The sequence below is a fragment of the Caloenas nicobarica genome, chromosome 6, assembly GCF_036013445.1.
Source record: "Caloenas nicobarica isolate bCalNic1 chromosome 6, bCalNic1.hap1, whole genome shotgun sequence".
NCBI classification, from domain to species: Eukaryota; Metazoa; Chordata; class Aves; order Columbiformes; family Columbidae; genus Caloenas; species Caloenas nicobarica.
In genome coordinates, this window is record NC_088250.1 from 24,055,327 (window position 1) to 24,076,331 (window position 21,005).

At 37.0% G+C, this 21,005-nt stretch overlaps 1 protein-coding gene across 2 annotated transcripts in view; it reads right to left on the reverse strand.

Moving 5' to 3' along the window:
- Positions 1–21,005, reverse strand: part of SLC4A10 (solute carrier family 4 member 10) — a 66,919-nt gene that overhangs the window by 11,486 nt on the left and 34,428 nt on the right. For both annotated transcript variants that reach the window (XM_065637820.1, XM_065637819.1), the window contains exons 11-16: positions 10,183–10,288; positions 7,177–7,338; positions 6,830–6,943; positions 6,168–6,329; positions 3,152–3,403; positions 1,852–1,920 (exon numbers count right to left, since the gene is read on the reverse strand). In XM_065637820.1, coding sequence (XP_065493892.1) covers positions 1,852–1,920; positions 3,152–3,403; positions 6,168–6,329; positions 6,830–6,943; positions 7,177–7,338; positions 10,183–10,288 — 865 coding nt within the window. The remainder of the gene's footprint in view (positions 1–1,851; positions 1,921–3,151; positions 3,404–6,167; positions 6,330–6,829; positions 6,944–7,176; positions 7,339–10,182; positions 10,289–21,005) is intronic.

Sequence of the window (21,005 nt, forward strand, 5' to 3'; positions counted from 1 at the left end):
CCATCCTGCTCGTAACTGCATAATATGTTATACACAATTAAAATAGTTACTTTAAAGTAGTACTGCAAAGATTTCAAGTCAAGAACTCTTAAAGTTAGGCAAAGCCAGACTACAAAGTAGATGTTAATCAATTGCAAATCAAATTGATTGGAAGTTGTTCTTCAACAACTGAGCTCTGCTTCCTTTAGCACACCACAAGCTGATCATGGAAGGATCTCCTCAGTCTTTTATCTCATGTGGATTAAACTCCCTTTTTTTTTTTTCTTCCCTCAGTTTACTGCACCAGACACTTTATCCCAGGCTGGTTTATTTTTCCTGTTGCACTCTCTTTACAAAACCAGGAACAAATCAAAAACAAAAACAAAACAAACCCCCCCCCACACACACACACAAAAAAAAAAAAAAGGCCAGGCCAAAAGCCAACTGCCATGACATTAGGAATGTACATGAGAGGTTCTTGTTTCTCGGACCTATTAGGCCCCAAACTGCCCCAAGGCTCGTGTCAGCTGCTATGGCAAAGTGATGATGGTGATGCGCCATTTCTCCCTGCACGTGAGCCATCCTATGTTCACTCAGTCTTCAGGAATTTCAAGTTTCAGGAATTTTCATTGAGCATGTGCAAACTGCATTTTTTAAAGGGTTATAATTTGGGCAGATTTGAGCATTTTTCTTTTTCACAGAAATAGCAAAAAGCACATCCTCCCACAAAAGCCATCTTATCAAATCTCAATTCCTTGTCCCAGCTTGGGGAAAGGATTAAGGGAGGGTGATGCCACCACTTTTCCACGTAAAGATAGCCAGATTTTAGCATGCCTTAAAAATCACTTCTCAATAGTGTACTTTCTCATATCCTTGTTCTGAGAAACAGCTGAACCATATTAAGTTGAAATTATCTAAACCTCAGCAAAAGCCAAACTACACTTCTTAGAATACCAACACAAATGATAAGAGCTAGGCGAAGGTATAAAAAAAGAGTGGTGTTTTCTATTCAGAGTCTCAAAAACAAGAGATGTTGCCAGCTTTGCCCACAAATAGTAGGTAAAAATGCAAGAAACTTTTAACTCGCAATCAAAAATTTAAATATAATGAAAGAAACAATCATGTATTTGACAAACTTTTGCACAGTATAATTCATGTTTTCATATGTGACTGTTCTCTCTCAGTTGTCTCGGAACATGTATCAATACCTCAACTTTCAATAACAAAGGCACACTTGAGAATTTGAGTGTTTGTGTCAGATGGGTTAAAAGATTTGACACCATGGCATTGAACGCTGCAGTCATCCAGGAGTAATGCTGCCCTTCCACTAGACTTGCCCTTCACCCCTGAGGCCAAAAATTAGGTAGCATGAGACTTGCAACAGTTCCACTTCCTGGCCTGGGCAATTTATTTGCACAGGAAATATCTTCAAAATGTCACCTATGTTAGTTTTAGGGTAACTTTGCCAAAAGCCTCACACAGACGAAGTTCAACATGAAGCATACCACTAGGAAGGCACTAATGTGGTAGCTGAAAAGGCAGCAGGCAAGCAGGTGAATGAGAGGCAGGGGAGAGGGAAGAGATCCTGACAGTTGTTACGCAGTTTTTAGGCTCAGCCAAAATTCCGTTGATAACAAGGGTGAACAGAAAAACCTGCATCTAAAAAAATAAAAGAATTGGAGCACATTACCTAGAGGGAATACTCTATGTAGAAAGAATCCATTTTCCTTTTTACTTGAGTCACTTTCAAGAATTTAAGGTTCGCAACACTCCTTTAAGATTGTACACAAATGATAATAAAATAATATAATAGCAGCTACACATTTTATAGAAAACATCATCAGTAACACACTCTTCATAAATCCATTTTACCTGAATTCCCTTTAGAGATGAAGCGCCCATGTAAAGAAATACTCCATAAAGTACTGGCATAGGGATAAACTGCACAAACAAGCAGAGATAAGGAAGAGCATATTAAATACCATTTAACAACTTTAAATGCTGCTAGAAAGACATTCAAAACAGTTGAAATTCAAAGCGCCATATGCCTGCATTAATCAGACAAGTTGTAAATCAGAGTCACTCAATTACAAATTAATAATGTTTCTCAGAGTATAAAGCAAAAGAAGAATCTGGATCTACAGTTTTATTTTCCTCTCACGGTCAGTCATTACAATATACTTTATTTGTTATTAATAAAACTAACAGAACTACACAAAAAATGAAAGTGATGCATACTTAAATTATTTACTTAAAATACTGTTCAGGAGAGCATCTGGATAGTAAAGCTATAATCCTCAGGAAATGTTCAAGAAAAAAAAAAAAGAAATGTTCTGTGCTGTGAACATTTAAAAATGGGTGAATGACTCTTGTGGGATGATTTTTAATATTTTAGATATTCGGGCTTTCAGTATACACTGTGCAGGTAAAGGAATATTTCCATAGATAAACGTCCGTTTTAAATACTAAATACACTAAACACATGTTCTCTATGTATTCAAAGTGAAGGCTTTATGATATACTTAATAAAATATCAGTGGAAAGTACAAGTTCTAAGGGCTGTGACAACATGCAAATCTAAATTCTGGCCTTACTGAAGTCAACAGCAAAAGTCTCACTGATTTCAAAGAGGCCCAATAATTCTTAAAACCAGTAAGTATTCTGTATGTAGATGATACTATATATGCATATAACTAGACACCAGTTTCAGGACACCTGAGAGCTGTGCTGAGTATGCAGGCAGCATGAGAGAATTTTCATGTTAATTTCCAATAAATGAACCATAGAACTTCTCTTGCAACTGTGAAAATATTTTTAAATTATCCAGAAATCACAAAAAGTTTTAAAAGTTTCTAAATAAATGTACTTATTGGTATAATTTAGCAAGACTGTTTGATGATAATTTGCCACAGGCCCAAAGTATAGACAAAGGGTGAATCTTCATATACTACAGGTCAATGGTAGAATTCCCTTTGACTTCAGTCAGACCAGATTTTCATTACAAGGTTTTTGTTTTAAAAATGTTAGATGTCCCTAGCCATTTTATTATGCAAAATCAGAATTCCACTTCATTGTGTAACATTATGCTAGTTAGTAATCTGCCTGGAACACAAAAGTGAAATGTTCAGTTCAGTGCAATATTCTTTAGCTTTTCCTTACTTCCCCAAATTACCTTCAGGATGCTTGTCAAGAAGACAGATGAGCCCATAAGGACAAAAATCATGAGCCCTGTGACTCTTTGCTCACGGATTCCAAGAAATTTTGGCTGTTCCCCGGGAGCAGAGCACTCTGATTCCAGTTTTAAGCTATTCACATGGGAAATAGAGAGGACAGTGGCTGCAACAAACCACGGCAATCCCATAATAGAGCAAACTCCAAGCATGACTGCCACCATGAGTAGGTCGAGATGGTATCCACATCCTTTCTGTGGAAAAAAAGTAATGACAGCAAGAAGATATAAAACGACATCTGAATTAAGGAGAACACTCCTGGCAGGCATTTCTAATGAACAGTCAGAGACAATTAAAAAATTTGTGATTTGTAGGAAAGAATAGTTTTCTTTTCTGTGTTACCCAGGTTGGGTCAGTGGTGATGGCAAACTGGTTATCTAAGGGGAACTGCTACTAGTTCACAAGAAATGCTGTTATTACACTCATTTCAGATGTGAATTAAGTGTACATGTCATAAATCCACTCTACAATGGGCAAATACCTTTCCTGCTTATAAAAGAGATACTAGTAGGACAATGGAAAATAGATACATTTTTGGTTTTAACTAAATCTCTGCTGTGGACAACAGTGAGCAGAACATCAAGCTCTACTGCCAGCTTTCAACTGCACTAATCTTAATACATCCCCCATCCATCCTTACATAGGAGGCAGAAAAAGATGTATTTTGATTCTTTCCTACACAAAAATTCTTAAGTTAACATTTGCAAAGTAAGCTCATGCTATAAAAGGCCATAAAACCACATAATGTAAAGTTTTTATAGATGGTAAGCATGTGACAGTAAGAAGTTTTCACTAACATACTTTCATCTTATCTAAGAGCAGATACCTATACATCAAGATAAACTATAATTAAGCTATACATTAAACTATAAAATAATATTCATCATCAGGTACTGTTTTACTTGTTTCCCTATTCAATACTTAAAATAGCATCATAAATATTGATATGAGAAGTCAGTACAAAACCTTTGATTTTGAATCATCTCTGTAGTAGTCAAACACTCTGTAAATTTACCAACAGGAAGATGTTGCTTTGTTTTGGCAGTAGTGGATAAAACTCTTTGGTCAAATCTGAGATACATTTAAAAACCTGCAAATACAACCTGCAGCTGAAAATGCCCAATGGTCTGCATCAAGCTTGGTTGTATAGATATCTGTTACCATAGCTGAGAGGAATATTTCTTTTCAGTTTTACCAAGCACCCAGGACGACCACGCAGCTGCAAGCAGTAGCTCAAACTAGGTTCCTTTAGAAAGTCAGGTAGGTACTTATCTCCACAAAATTTCGCAATATGGCAACAAATCCAGTGTCGCGGTCTGATGAAACAGTGATGTTCATGCAAACAGTGTGAATATGTTGAACCATAATTTTGCCTGTAAACCCATGCAAATGTCTTTTGACATAAAAAAAGTAACTAAACTAAACTTGGAAGGGTTTGCTACAGAGACTGCCAAAAGCTGAAATGTGCACTATTCAGAATTTGCTATGGGAAGTATAAAAAAAGAGGGGAAAACGAGTTGGAAGCAAACAAATCATTTCTTTCTGAAGACAACTTTTACTTCTAAAATGGGAAGCGTCTGGGTTTATGAAAATGTAAGCCACATATCGAAATGAAAATGCCATCTTATTTGCTTACATTATTTAAAAAGGGAGATTCATATAAAGTAAAGAAAATGGAAAGAATCAACTCTAGCAACCTTCCCTCACTTCCCAAAAGTGCTTATGAGTCTTATCTCCAGGACACATTTTGACAAATTCAGAGATGTGTTAAACACAGATATTAGTTACGCACACAATACACTCAAAGAAAGAGTTTAATTCTAAATCCTAACAGAGACACCTTTTTTTACCTTCTGACACATTTATGAGGAACGTATCTGCTAATGCATACAGAATCCGAGAGCATTTCCTCACATTCATACATGATCTGAGGAACCTGACATATGGGAAGAAAAGGAAGCATAGCAACAGGTGATGCTACACCAGACCCCAGCAAAACTAAAATGCAGCAAGACAAGGGGGCAGCCAGGAGGACCATCTGACTCCCAGATGCCAGTGCTGAAAAAACACATTCCAAAGCTTGGCAGCAAATTCCTGCATCTGTCAAGTTAACCACATGCAATGCTATGGATTGACATGAAGAGCCAGGCTGACAAAGAGGGCAAAAAAAGAACATATCAAATGTCACAATCATCCAAGAAGAGGCAGTGCAAAGTGAAGGTTGCAAATGCATTTGCTAAAGCAACTTGGGATTGGATTGCTGCTTATTAAAAGTATGTCAAAAAAAGCCTAAGCTCGCTGCATATACATGTACAGAAACCTGCTGCTACATTTTGCCCAACAGTTTTTCAGAGGGGTGATGTCCCTTTTTCTCTCTCCATCTGTAGGCAACTAAAGTGTTAGAGAACAGAGCAGGAAGTTGTCCTATGTTGTTTTAAGAACCCATTGTGCCTCTAAAGCTCAGTTTTATTCTTCTCCTTTTTTAAGATAGGAAGGGCATAAAAAAAAAGGATGGGTAGAACCACAGAGAAGGATGAAGAGAGGGAAAAAAAAATCCTATATTACAAAGTAACCCCTGAATAGTTTGTCAAAATCCAATCCAGTAGAACAACACTGTCAGTATCTGAAGAGGCAATTAATATTAAGGTACTTAAGGAAATCATTAACGTCCAGATTGATTTTTTAGGTGAATGGGCGTCATACTTCTAATAAATCATAGAGGACAGCATTTTCTTGATTCAGAATCTCTGTTCCAAATCACATTCATAAAGACTTCTGGAAGGCAGCAAATCACTGACACAGGGCACAGGTACTACAGAGACCAACAGAGAAAAAGCGTAACAATTTAAAGGGGCACTATGTAACATAAAATAAATTAGCATACTCAAGTAGATGAAGGCACATTACATAGCCTGAAGCAGAAAACAACAGTGAAAACATAACTCTTTGACTGAATACCTTTAGTTTGTGTTCTTTTCTATTGATAATGACAGCTGTGATCTGCTGGTCCATAAAGATAAGGATAGTACAAAGCAGGGCTGGAATTACAGCAGCTATCACTGTCCACCAAGGATTAGGCCCCAAAGGAGAAATAAACCAGCCACGATCATCTCTGGTGGGCTATAAAAACAGTCATGCATGACCAGTCAGAACTCTAAGGATTATTTACATTTCAACTTCACAAGAATACATACAAAAACATTACTAGGATACGATTTCCTTTAAAATCAATCTATGTAAGAGCACAGAAAAATGCTAAACTTCCTATGATACCAAAAAGTTACATATAATAAAATCATCTGGGATATTACAGACTTGGTTATATTTGATAAAACGAGCCCAGCTTTTGCAAGGAGCCCCAGAACATTACAGTAGTGTAGGATTTGGGCAACTTGAGCCAGGTGGGTCCCCACACAGAAGACATTAGGAAACATTAAGGGGCCTGATGTCAGAGATTCACTTACACGGGCCACTAGTCAGAGAGGTTGCATAGTACTTGGTGAACATGAAAAATTCAAAATAGTGTCACTACTCCCTGATGATTAAAAAAGTATAATAAACCCACTATAGCACACTACTTGGTCAAAAATATAAGGCGGTGCAATTTATCAACAAATTACCTTGAAAGCATTTGGAACCTGAAGTTTCGGTGATGGAATCCCAATGGCATAGTCAATTAAAACCATGGACAAAATAGTGAGAAAGACAGCAAAATCGCTGACAACAGATCGTACCTACGAGTATTGAGAGAAACAACAATTTTAACTGAAACATTTATGTGTGAGTTAGGATTTATTTTTCTTCACTTTTTTAAGCCATTTTGTGCTTAAGCTAAAACTGTGCTTATTCTGACATGAAAAAGATGCAGTGTACGCTTCACCAGCAGTTAATTGCATTTGCAATGCAGGTGAAATTCGTGCTTACACATGACTACTGACAGCTTTTGAATTTAAAAAATGGCACATACCTTTGTTGGGAAGTATCGGCTAGTTTTGAACTGCTTCAGTGTGGATGACAGCGTTACTGTAGAAAAGAATAAGATGACAGACCAGAAGAGGACATCTGGAACATAAGGGCCATGATGACCACAGGCTCGTCCAACAAACTCTCCATGAAATTTCTTACATTCCTACCAGAGGGAGCAAAGTGTTATTGTTCTGAAAAATATCCATGCTTACACTTGTATTTTCTTTCCAATTATCTTCCTAAACTACAAGCAGACTGTACTACTAGAAATAGTTAAAATAATTTTTAAATATTTATTATTGTAAAAATAAAAACTCACTAATGTTCATATCTAGCCTGCATGGAAAACTCTCAAACTCTCAAAATAAACTCCTAAGAGAGATAAAGACCATAAATAAAGTCATTAATATAAACCCAGATTTATTTCAAACTGAACAAATACGCTTATTTGTTTTCTGTTTATGAACACAGATTTGCACTTCCTAATTCCTTCCAAGACAGGAAAGTGAAGTTCAAAAGCTACCAAGAGAAAGGCTGCTCCCAGTGCATTCTCAAAAACTGGTTTTTTGTTTTAACTTCGCAGGCCAAGCAATTCAAGAAAAAGCTACTTACCATGTACAATATTAGCCTAAAAGCAGACCAATGCATTTAATACCACATGGGGGCAGCACATTCCACAAATTATCTTTTTCTTAAATCGATCTGATAAAATGCAAAAAAATCCAAAATCTATAACATTCATTCTATCCAGTATAAAATATGATCAAATACACAGATACGCTAGAAAACGTATCTAGTAATTCTCCAATACCATTCTTGGTTGTTTAAAATCATAATTGCTCCAGGCAGAGAAATGATGAGTCGCTCTAAAAATGTGAGCTACAAGCTCTGGACTTGCAATCCTTTCCTTCTCCTTCCCAAATTCCTCCACAGATATTAAGCAAAAAGAAACACAGCAACCAGAATCAGAGATTCCAGCCAGCGGTATCCTGCCAGATCAGGATCTTCTAGTATCGAATGAACTGGGTCACTGGCTCATCAGACTCACGTCACAACACTGTGGCTTGACATGTTATGAGAAACTTCGGCTTTAAACAACGGCTGGCTTGAAAAAAAACCCCACAGTTGCTATTTGATGACTGTGAGACAAAAGAGCGCAAAACTTTTTATAGTGGTATAGCAGCAAGCCTGGGATAACTATGATGCAATTCTGACTGACGAAATGAAGGGGCTGGGGGGGGTGTGGCGCAGAGAATTAAAGAAAAAAAATAAAATAAAAAAAATCAAGAAATACAGAAGGAATTTGCAAGATTCTGGGACATCAAGTAGAAAACTTGTCCTGGCCTGAGCGAGACCTTGATGTTGGCACAGCACAAGGATAAATTTCTTCATATACCTACCGAAAAGGATTTTGTTACCATCAGGATAAACACTTTGCTCACATTTGTTTAGTCCCAGGTAGCAAAACAACTTCTTGGTCCTACTGTTGGTTTTTAGAGAGTGCCAATCTAGATCTTCAGAAACTTGAAACTTTTGGATCATACACAAGAAACAACAGGAAGAAACAAGCAGTGAAAAAGACAGTGGTGTGAGACTGACCAAATATTTATAGAAAACTAGGCCAAGTCTTTTACTCCATTTCTCTAGAAGAGGAGAATTGAAGTTCTCTGATGATGCTTTCAAGATATAAATACATTAAAGTGTGAAAAATTTTATTTATTTCTTTGACAACTATAGGGGCTAATGGGAAAAGTCCATCAGTTTTACTGCTACCCATGTAAACTCAAGTTTCAGTAACGAGCTTTTACAGAAGTTTTAAAGGGTTTTATATAATGCAGCCTGTCTTTTACATTTATAGTTAAAACAAAATCTGTTATTTTAAATCTCCTCAGCTGCAAATGTACTCTGAAAAACACTGTCAGGATCTGAGAAAGTGAGAGGAGGAGTCTGCCCCTGCACAGATGCTCTTAGAGTGTGCTGCAATTTTGAGAATATTCATTCTGGATTGCTGGAATCCCTCAGGCCAGCAGTTCTCAACTTTTCCTCTGCTGTTGCCACACCAACAGAGTTGAGGAGCAGTCCCTGCTATCAAGACAGAGCAGCCATGGAAGGCAGCTCTTGCTTAACTCATGATGGGAGGACACCAGTTGTAAATTTGTGCCTTTGAAAGAAAAAACGGTGCTGAAGATGGTCCACTGGATCAGCTTTTAAGTATTTCATTTGGTTATGTCTATGATGGGGTTAATTCGATTATATTTTTGAGAACACCCTTCAGTTTTGTGTCTTTTGCACTCAGTTCTCTTTGACTGTGTAATGAAATGATCCATTTGTGAGAAAGTGGTGGTCTGATCTCAGTATGGCATTTTAACCATTGTAAATGCTGCTTTAAAGAAGGCAAACCTGAAGTAATAAATCCTTTAAACCTAGACAAGTGTACCCATGCAAACTCCCCAAACTGTTTGTAGCTTGTTCCCCCAGCCCCCAGGAAAAAAAAAAAAAAAAATTACACATAACACAGAACCCTACGTAAGAAAAATTTGGTCGCTGAACAGTAAATGTTACGGAATTTCTCCCCTTCCTCTCCTTTATAGCCTGAACAGCCATAAGAATGTTTTAGAGGAAATAAATGCTTGCAGAGTCTTTCTACACAAGGAAACTTTGGTTTTGCCATCTGGCAGAATTTAGGACAAATCCGTTGTCATTTGACATGTTTAGACTTAATCTTAGTCAAACTCTTGTGCTAGTGTGTCAGGTTTCCAAAGCAGGGCACAAAATGCACATACTAGCTTTAATGTGTACTATCAAAGGCTGCAAAATGCTTACAAAAGGAGATAATGCTACAAAGTCTATGTTAACCTTTGTTCAGTTAAGTATATTTTATGCTTTATTTGAACTAACATGATCAGAAAAAAAACATGGTATTTTTTTCAATATATTTGCTGCAGTAGGACAGAAAAAATTATTTATGCTTATGCCTTTATTTGTTAAGTTCCAATATTTCACTTACTGACACAGTCAGGTTCCCCCATGGCACATCAGATGCAGATATATTGTAGTCCTGCCAATATCGTAAGGTTTTATTGCTAGGATGTTCTGGTTCCACACAATTGCATCTGAAAAGACAAAATAATATTTTTTCCTTATTAATAAAAGAAGTATCGTATATTAATCCAAATTATCAACTTCATGACATATTGAAATTGTGATCTACTTTGCCAGATAATTTTACTTGAAATGAATTCATGCTTTGAAGCAGTTTATAGTTCAGTAGCTAGTGCTATTACTAGAGTATAATTTGCTGTGAGGTGCATGTGCATATATAGTACGTAATGTGACATATTTAAACGACTGCCCACAGAAAGTTTTTCCACCTATTTTGTCTTATTCTATCAATACTTCCAAGCACAGTTTGTAATACTGAGAACATGCCAGTCCTGTCCCACCCCCTTACACCTAACACTTCCCTGCACAGGGATTCGATGCCACACACAGTTCCAGGCTGTTCCACTTCCCAAATGCAAATTGTTTGTATCCTCTTTTTTCCTCTCTACCAGAGGCCTTTGCATGCTGAGCTGCCAAACTGCCTGGTCAACTGTCAGCGCTCTGCAAGATCCCCAGCACCAAAGGCTCTGGGAACTTCTACGTCCCTTGTTTTTCCTTTCCCCACAGCTGCTTTAAAAGCATGCTTTTCATTTTCAGTTGTGGATTTTAATATACAAAATATGACGAGGCACTGTGGGAGGACAATACCGTAAATAGGAAATTTAAAATCAAAATTAAGTCTTTAAAGCCTCTGAAGCAACAGTGGGGGGCTTTTTCTTTGACAAAGCCTTCAAAATGTGCAGGATACTCTGTAGGTTCCAAGATGGCAAGTGTGCTTTGCAGTTCTCTTTAAATTAATTCTACTTTAAAAAAATCTATAGTGCTATCTATCCTGTTAATATTTTAATGTGCTTATGATGGCTAAAAATAAATTCTGTACTCTCTTTTCTGATAAAGTTTTCAGGAGTAACTGTGGACAGGATAACGTCTGACTATAGAGTGGAGAGCCATTAAGCATACATTTGCACTCCATTTCTAGAAGAGTATCAGTTTATTCACTTAGCTATGCCATCTATTTTCTCCACGACTGTTTATCTTTCCACAAAATGACAATTCTCATCTAGATCTGTAGTATCTTCTATGCAAGAAATTCTACCATCTACATTATGAGTACAGAATAGTGCCACTATATTTTGATTACAATACTATACATGTGACAACAGCTGCATTTAATACATACATAGAGATGCAGGTTGTCTTTGTGCAGCTCCTTGTTTTTACTTCAAATGCAGCTATTTATAAAAGCTCATGAACAAAAATTAAAAAAAAAAAAAAAAAAAAAGGCGCAACAGCATTCAGAGAAATAGAGGGCCTGAGCCAAAAGTCATTGAAGTAGACTGGATCTTTCAAACATATTTAATATGCTTTGGATCAGGCCCCAAGTGCGGAATGAATGCGTGTTCTATGTGTAGTTCAAAGTATTACAAAATGGATTAAATGAAGCGCATCACTATTAGTGAGCTACAGTAGCATAATAAAGTCAAACAACAGTATGTCTATGTTATTGCAAGGTAGTATTTGATGTTCATGCAACAATACAGAGGTGGCTATCTCAGGTTACGAGTGTTTTCTGTGAGCACAGGAGCTCCCTGCCCCTGATGTCCATCGCTGATCGCAGACTGGCCAGACGCTGGGCGATGGCCCATTGCGGTTTGATTACAGTTGTTCAATCACAGTCACTTTCTCACTAGAAGGGAAGACTGTGCATGTCACCAACACTGCATGGCACAGCTACACTTACTGCAAACTGCAAAATTACATTTTAAAGCCAAAATTTCTGTTTCCGTAGCCAGAAACGTAACAATTGAAGTTATAGTTTAAGACAGCTCAAGTAACTCACCTCCAGATGAGATCATCACCCTCTTTATTTCTGTATCAATACCACTTTCCTCACAGCATTCCAGCCTGGCCTTTACCAAGTTTCATAGGCTTCTACCGATGTAAATGTAAACTTACCAGTTGTTCATCAGCAAGCAAGTCACTTGTGCAAACTCTACTCATGCAGACCAAAATCACCCTGCACCCAGCTTTTGTCACTGACTGGGTGCAGAATTAAGCCCTAACTGTAAAGCTCAGATCCTGCTTTCTACTGAGAAGATCATTATTATAACATTATATTGGTTTTAATATTTTATGCCTTTTGACAACACTGAAATTTTGATGTGAGATTGTATCACAGTATAACTGTCTTCCAGTATCCCATTAATCACTTAACATTATCGAAATGTGAGATAGTATGATACAGCCTGTCCAGAACAGAAAACAATTGGAGGTACCATTCAGTGCCAGAACATAAAATATTATCTACCAAAATGTGACATTTCATTACAGATGTAGTTACTTCAATGATGACTATTTCCCAACACAACTGACCTGCAAGGAGAAACTCACATGAGTGAAATAAGGCTTTCTACTTCAATAGTTTAAAACTTTTAGTCTCTTTCATTGTCATTTTTTACTCTGAGAGGTCAGCTCTCAGGAGCAAAAGTAAAGCACTCTGAATTGTTAACCACTAACTCACCTTTCTCTTTTCTTGATGAAAAATTACTCAGAAGGCTGGAATAAGTAAAAATGTTATCACCTCTTGGAGGTTCAAATAATAATCTAACATTCTTGTAATATTGTTTAAATTGTTGAGCACTTGCCCACTACAAGAGAGCTGTGTGGAGTTCATGCCATTACCAATGAGCAACAGACTATACATACACCTATATTTTCCAAGCAACATATTTACCTCCAAATATAGTACTAACTTAGCAACATACTTCCATGTCTTTCAGTGATAAGGAGTCAGCAATCATCTTTCTTATACTAAAAGATACAGGATGATTCATTTGATCCTCTTTCATCATAACTTGGAAGAAACTGCCTTTTTGCATGGCATTGGTTTGTGGGGGCAAATGCATAGGTGTCACTACAAGGAAAATAAAAAAATCTCTGCTGCCAATCTCACAATATACCCATTTCATGACACTGATGACAGAACAAGTCTTCCTGAGTCTTTACACTTTTGGCTACTGCAAGATGTTCTGATCTCCTAGGAACAATTCAGATGTCTAAACATGGGTGCCTATGTACCCCATGGTATCTGTGACAGGTTGGCACATATGCGAGAGGGTCTACGGTGACTCACACCTTTGTTTCCACAGCAGCTGGAGGCTGAGAGATCTAAAATGGCACTTGATCCTCAGTCACAGGTCACTCCCTTCTGTATTTAAAATGTCCATATTTTGCAAATAGGCAGCAATCAGTGGAGTTTGCTTTTTTTCTAGGGTATTTAAACATCTAACACAGCCTATTAGAGAGTGGCTTATAAATCTGAGGCAGAATAATAAACTGTTTCAGACAAGACAGTTTTCAAGAAACTGCAGGAAAACTGTTGTACGATCAGAAACGACAAAAGGAGAGAGTAACAGGAAAAATAATGGCCCGAACCTGCTAGCTAGAAAAATAACCAGAGCAAGGAGTCTTTATTGCATTTACATCTTCCAAAGTGCTCAAGAAATCTCTGGCAAATCAGGATGGGCAACAAAGGTAGATTAGAAATAATAAATTTTAGGACTAGTTAACAAACCAGTATCTTCCGGAGCCTGTACCTCTTTCCTTCATACAGAAGGATCAAGACAGCTAAAATCTTCACCACCAATCTGACTGTAATGGTACAGGCGGTATAGGTCACCGATGGCCCACCCTCCCGTTCTTTGTCCTCCCAGCTCCCCACATTTTTCCTAGCTCTTTTTGCCTCTGTTTCATAGTCTCAATTTCATAAATTTCATTAACTTGAGGCAGCCATCATAACTTCACTGCATGCAACATTTCCTACAACTTGTTCTCTTTTCAAAGAACAGAGGTAGGATTTGAAAACCGCAGCTTCAGGCCACCTCAGACAACTAGAAATGGTCTTTGTTCCCCAAAAGGAATAGTCATTACTGTTCTTAAGAGCACCAAAAAAGCCTGTTCATACGATCCCCATTACAGCCAGTATAAAATCTTCAAACAAGAGCCTTGCACAGTGTTTTTTGTGAGTAAATAAAACACTTAAATGGTGCAGATTCTCATGGCCATTTGTCTTGAGGCAGTTGCCATTTTTCAGTATATTGTTTTCAAAACTAGGAGGCACTTACTATTGATGATTTTATCTAACTCCGAAGGCACTGTTTCGTAGCTCCTATTTTTCCAGCTTGTACATATTGCAAGCTACACCTATTTATACTAGCTAAGGATCTGGTCTATAGAAGATGCAACCACAGCTTCTTCATGATTAGCCAACATACCATTTCCTCTTCCTAGAAGGACAAAAATCTCTTTCTGGCTCACTTAAGACAAATAAGATTTGCTCAATATGAATATTTATATCATTATTTAAAAAAAACAACAGGCAAGTATGACAGATAAGTTACAAAATGTCCTCATTTAAACAATATGTCTCACTGAATATCAGAGCACATATTTGGTAATATGAGAAGTTGTTCCCCTAAGCCAGAGTGTGCTCTATGAGTATGCTGTGCACTGATCATGTAACAGAGAATAAGATGGTATGAAATGGAAGGTGAGATCATTAATTTTGTTTTAAAAGTAAGGTATTAGAATATATGCGTGTCTTCTTTATGTTGCATTTACAGGGTTGAAGGAACGCACATGAATAGCAGAATTCTATGCACGTTTAGGTTGTCTCCAAATATACCATTTTCATGTGAATTACGGGCACTTGCATAGTTCTTCTGTTTGTCTAACTACTATAGGAAGAGGACAATAACAATATCATAGACGACTTCTCTGCTGTCCCATACCTACAACATCTGTATATGCCTGGCATTATATTTACCATATTCCTTCCCATGTCAACATTCATAATGACAAAATCAAAGTCTCAATGGAGAAGAGACTGGAAACCAAATAATTAATACTGATGAGAAATGGATTTGTCAGTTAAGTTCTATTCTCGGTATCATGAAACCCTTTCAAATCACAGCTGTCATGGCAAGACAAGATTTTTTCCTTCATTTATTCATGAGATCTGTCAGCCTGAATTAGACCATTGAGTCATTAAGTTAAGTAGCCCATCTCTGACAATCACGAACATCAGTAAGGCCTCCATGTATATTCTCTAAAGTTGGAAGTCTACATAGTTTAGTCGGTGAAGCTGAGAGGGAAAACAGGAAAGCCTATAGAAGTATCTAGACAATGCACTCAGCAGCACAAGAATTTCACACCCACATAGAAACAGAGAGATAAATCAAGGCAGGGGTGGTGGAACTGATGTTAGAGTGAAGAAATCTCAAAGAATCAGGTTTCTTTGGAGAGCACATCAGGAGGAGAACGCTGTTCTGTCAAGTGAAAAGTCTAGAAAACAGATTTATAATCACATTGTAGTTTTGTTAACCTTGACTGTCACTCATAAAGGTTGATCTTTATTAGCTGCCTGGTGCCATTAATGCAGTCCGTGTATTCTTAGCACTACTACAGTTTGTAACTGCCATACAAAGAGGCTAATTTGCTGAAAAGTAGTGTAATTACGTGGGATATTGACAATTCGTCTGAAAGCTTTCACTGAGAAATAGTTTTAGGATGTTGCTTCACCCCGCTTCCAAAATGAAAAAAGCATACACTTGAGAAGAGCTTCAGTACAACACTCATTCAGAAATAATATACTGTAATACACTATAATGCTATATGGTCAGCTTAAGTTTAGATTTAGGTGTAGCGTATCAATACACTTATATGTACTGTAACAAAACCACCCAAGGGTTATATGTAAGCATTTCTAGATTTGAAGGCATTCTGTAGACTAGATGTCAACTATAAACTGAATGCTGTGGAGAATTGCTTAACAAGGACATCTGTTTCCAAAGTGGAGGGGATGAGTAGTAGGAAAGAATGAAGCAACGTGGGCACTGCCTAGGCTCAAAAGAGGGAGAAAGAGAAAAGAGTCAGTTGGGTTGGGCAGATATAGGGGAGTCCTAGAATAAATGGAATATAGAAAAATAATTTCTAGATTCCTGGGTTTGCCACGAAGCAAAAGGGAACCACTAGTTAAACTCAATGATGGCTGTTGCATGGTGCTGGGAAGAAAGGGGACATTCTTAAGGAAAGACACACAGGATCTGGCACAGTTACTTAACTGCTGGGAGAAAAAAAAAAACAAACACACACCTATAAAGAAGGGGAAAAGAAAATCTGTATTCATATCTAAGTTCAAATAAATCATTACAGAAGCTGGATTTCAATTATGTGCCTCGGATCCTAATGAGAAATTCTGTGCTTATCATCACTGACCCTTCTCATTCCACTTGCAGGTTAAGGAATACAGGGCATAAAACAATATCATTTGAATTCAATAATAGTGCCCTTAGATTAAGTTATGTAGATAATGAAAGATTTAAAACATGCTTGTGCAAATAGTGGTGTGCACAAAACTAATCCTCAGAACGCTGTCTAGAAGCAATGGTTTCCATAGCCTGCAAAAGATACTGAGATTGACATGATCTTGGCTCCTTAATTACATCAGAGTGGGATTTTCTACTCCTAATGCTTAAGTGCATGTCAATACCAAGACAGATTGCAATATGCATATTACTATGCCAAGAAATCACTTTAAAATTATTCAATGTAATCTGTTAATAATTGAGTAACTTCTGGTAAAGAATTATTAAAAACAACATGAATTCATCACTCTGAAAAAAAGAATTAATAAAAAACAAAAGGTATCTAAAGCCCCAAGATCTAAGCAACCTCACACTGAGGAATAACTGATCTTCTGTATTCTAAGATAACTATCTTTAAATGCTTGTGTTTTAAAGAATACTGGATTGCTTTCTAAATCACGTTCCTTTCATCCACAATACTTATTTTGTTTTCCTTTTGAGAACCTCTGTTTTTAATCCACCCAGTTGTAGGGTTCTCCTTTCCTAGCAAAAATGATATCCTAGTATTTAATATACATATTAAAACCGATGTGCATCAGTGTTCCAGGCAGAATTCACTAACTGAAGATATATTTGCTACAGGGATAGGAAAAAGCAGGAGGAAGAGAGTGCAGAAATAAGAGAGTTGCTATGCCAACCTACAAATGCTAATGGCATGAGAAATACAAAAAGGTCACAGTAAAACAAAAAAAAAGCAAGAAAGAAAATCCCTGATCAAAAAGTATGTGTATTTGATTTAATAAACAATGCAGCCACTGTATTTAACTTCCTTCAAAACAATGCAGTTTAAAAAGAAAAAAAATGCAGTACAGTAGCACACTGAAAATCAGGTTGTCTTTGTCCTTCTTAAGATTTAGCTCTTAAATGCCTTATTCTTTATCATTCATAAAGATGGTGTTTTAAGAAAAAGTTACATATGAATGCTGAAAGGATTTGCCTGCAAGTACTTCAACCTGACTATTAGGGCTAATATTTCAACATAGAGTAACAAACAAGTATAATAAAGAAAATGACCTAAAAGTGCATTAAGACTAGTTCTGCATTAATTAGATCACGCAACAAACGATATTTTTGTCTTTCTGAGACAGAATTCTGTAACAAGCTCAAACTCCCATCTTCTACCTCAATGGTAAAAGGTAAATACAAATTTTTAAGAAATCTTTTAGAAGCACATTCAGCTGATTTTCAAATATTTGGGCCTTCTTGATTAAACAACAAACCTCCCCAGAAAAAAACCCAACTGTTCTAAACGCTCTTTCTATAGCCTTCTAAGGTTTGTTACGGCAGATACTTAAATATAAGAAGAGATGCATACAGTACAGTCTTTTACATCAAACTCCTGCAAGAGACTGCTTATGAACAGAATTCAAACCCACCCAAAGTACAGAATGGGTTTTCTTTCTCACTTGAAATATGGTTCCAATCTGGTTGAAATATCACCCATTTTAAATTACTATTTTCTTCATCTTTCTAGTACTCAAAAGGACAGTACTAACACGTGCCAATGACTTTTCCCAAGTCAAACTCCTGCACCAGGGCAAAGGAAGGAGCACTGGGATGCAGACGAATACCTGCGGACATCAGAGCATCCTCGGACAGCCGGTGGGAGAAGAGAGGAGGGCTGGGCCACAGCGCACACTGACAGCTGTGTACAGAGCCCCGATCTATTTATCATCAAATTTTTGAGTGGGCAACAGGCAGAATACAGAAAACACAGAAATTTTACAGTATAACCTGAGTTTTCTAGCATAAAATTGCAAATCCAAGATAAAGTTTTACATAAGCTTTGGCTGAGCATTCAAAGAGAAATGAGTTGCTCAACCTTTTGAAGTTCACCCATTGCTAATTAAAGAACTGCCAAGGCTTTACTAACAATTAAAAACTTGTCTTTAAAATCCCCAAAGAGGAAAATGCAAACAGCTGTTTTAATTAGCAAAACAGCAGATACTAATTAGCTTCTGTAACAGAGTATGCTGGTCCTTTAAGGACAGGACCAGTTTCAGGCCAGGTTTGTTACCCACTTAAACTAGATGTAGAAGGACTGGGGTCGGATGCTTCTAATTCCTTGTGAAAGCAAAATACCCCAACTTCAAGCACACAAAAATGAGATTTTTACTTCAAGTAGCTGTTATGGTTATTCACCTTCTAGTGTCTGATCTTTCTGGAACTGAAACATTTGAGAAGGGACTGAAGGTTATTTGAAATGTCTTGTCTTGTTATGATCCTGTGGGGGTGATAATTGTGATACCTTCATGTTCTGGGCACATGGCCACTGTGTCTGGACAGAGTAGTATGTGCATATCTGCACAGCAAACCCATGCAGTTGAGGTAGCAGAAGCGTGCTCTGAAAGCACTGGTCATCTGGGCAGCTGATGTGGAGTTGCTCCAACAGAGCACATCTTTCTATTCTCCCAACTTGTTGGGGCAAGTTCTGAAGAACTAAGAAAAACTCAGATGAAGTAGAAAGGAGGGGAGAGAACAGAGGAGGGTGGAATTACCGCTCTGTTGTGTCCAGAGCACAGATCCTTGGAATCGGCAGATGTGCTCTTACAAGATAATAAATATGCATACTGGTGCTTTCAGTTTTAAGGTTAAAAAATATAAGCTATATCCCATAAGAACTATGTTGCCTATGTCTACAGTTAGTCATTTTGGTATTAGTAGGGTCAGTTGCCATGGACATGATATTGATAATAAATAGGATATCACTGCAAATAGAAGATACAATACAAATGCTGAAAGTTAAATGTAATGCAAGAGTTTAAAAGTCTTTATTTGTACTTTCTACACACTATTAATTTGTACTATCTACACAGAGAGAAAGAATAACTGAGAATATAGGTATGAAATGATGACCTCATAAATAACTACAAAACCATTATATAAAATAATTTTGATAGCTATATATGTGTTGGAAATCACCATGCAGCAGTCAAATCTTTCTTCCAAACATCTGGAAGACACTTGTCTTTCAGGAATTGTGTTTGGAAAATCTAAAACTTTCGTGCTGGTATTCCAACAGGACAGGAGAGGTCAATAGCTGTAACTGGAGGATGCAGGTGCTGCTCTTTCACCATTCTGCGTGCTCTGCACATTCTACATTCAACAAAGACAGTTACTAAGAACAGGCGGCAAGCAAGCAAAACCCTTCGAAAATCAATTGGGGATTCTGATTAATGAATGGAATTTTAAGTAAAATGAGGAACATTTATTTCTAAACATATGGATTATGATATTAAAACACTATAATAAAATACAGAGATACCTATCACTGTACCCCTATACATGCAAGACTATTAATCCTATTTCTCTGAAATCTCAAGCAATATCACAGGATTCAGCTAACCGTGAATAAAGCTAGCTACCCAGGAGTCCATATTTCTATTTGTGTTTATGCTATTCATCAAATATTTTAACAGCTCAGCTCCACCTGCTAAATGGTTTCTGAATAATTTTTTTGTCTTTGCCTGGATTTCAACATCTGTTTTTCAAAACCGTATGAGAACATCATATTCTCTTTCCCTTTGAGACAACTACTACAAAGTGGTAAGGGAAAAAAAAATCCACAAACACTGCACAATACAAGGCTCTTTAGAGGAAAACACTGATTAACAGAAGTTGAATAAGACCAGGATATAACCTCAGCTGCATGCATAGTCTATTCTTGATCTTTATTGCTTTCTCTTCAAATTAATATTTCTTTGTCTACTGATTAAACTATTAAAGAGAATTTTTTTTTTCAGCATGATGAGAGAGTATGTCACAGCAGAACTACAGTGCCTATAATTTATCTTGTTCTGTGTATTAAGGTAGATAATATGCATTCACATTCAAGATTTGCTAACTATTTTTCTAGCGATAACATACACAAAGCTCAAATGTTTTCTCTGTTGCTGCGTTTTGTTTTTCCGAGCTTAAAATGCAAATGAGACATTTGGATGAAACAGTCCTGTTTTTCCAGTGAACAGAAGATGTGGCTCTGTTCAAGCATTGTTCCCTTTGGGCCCCACCCTGCTCATGTAAAGGGTTCAAATGGGTTCAGTGAAATAAAACAGACATTTCTAGAGGGACATCTTCTCTGATAATGCTTTTTAATGACATTTTAGTTTCTGAGGTGACCAGGCTTCGATTCACAGACTAGGATCTTGTCCTTTACTAGAAGAACATTTTTGTACTTCTAAATGAGACCATATTGATTAAAACCATTCACTTTTTTTTATTCTCCAAGTAGAATACTATCTGTCAAAATTCCACAATAAAGTAAAGCTACTTAAATGAAGCCATATTAAAAACCTTGTTATTA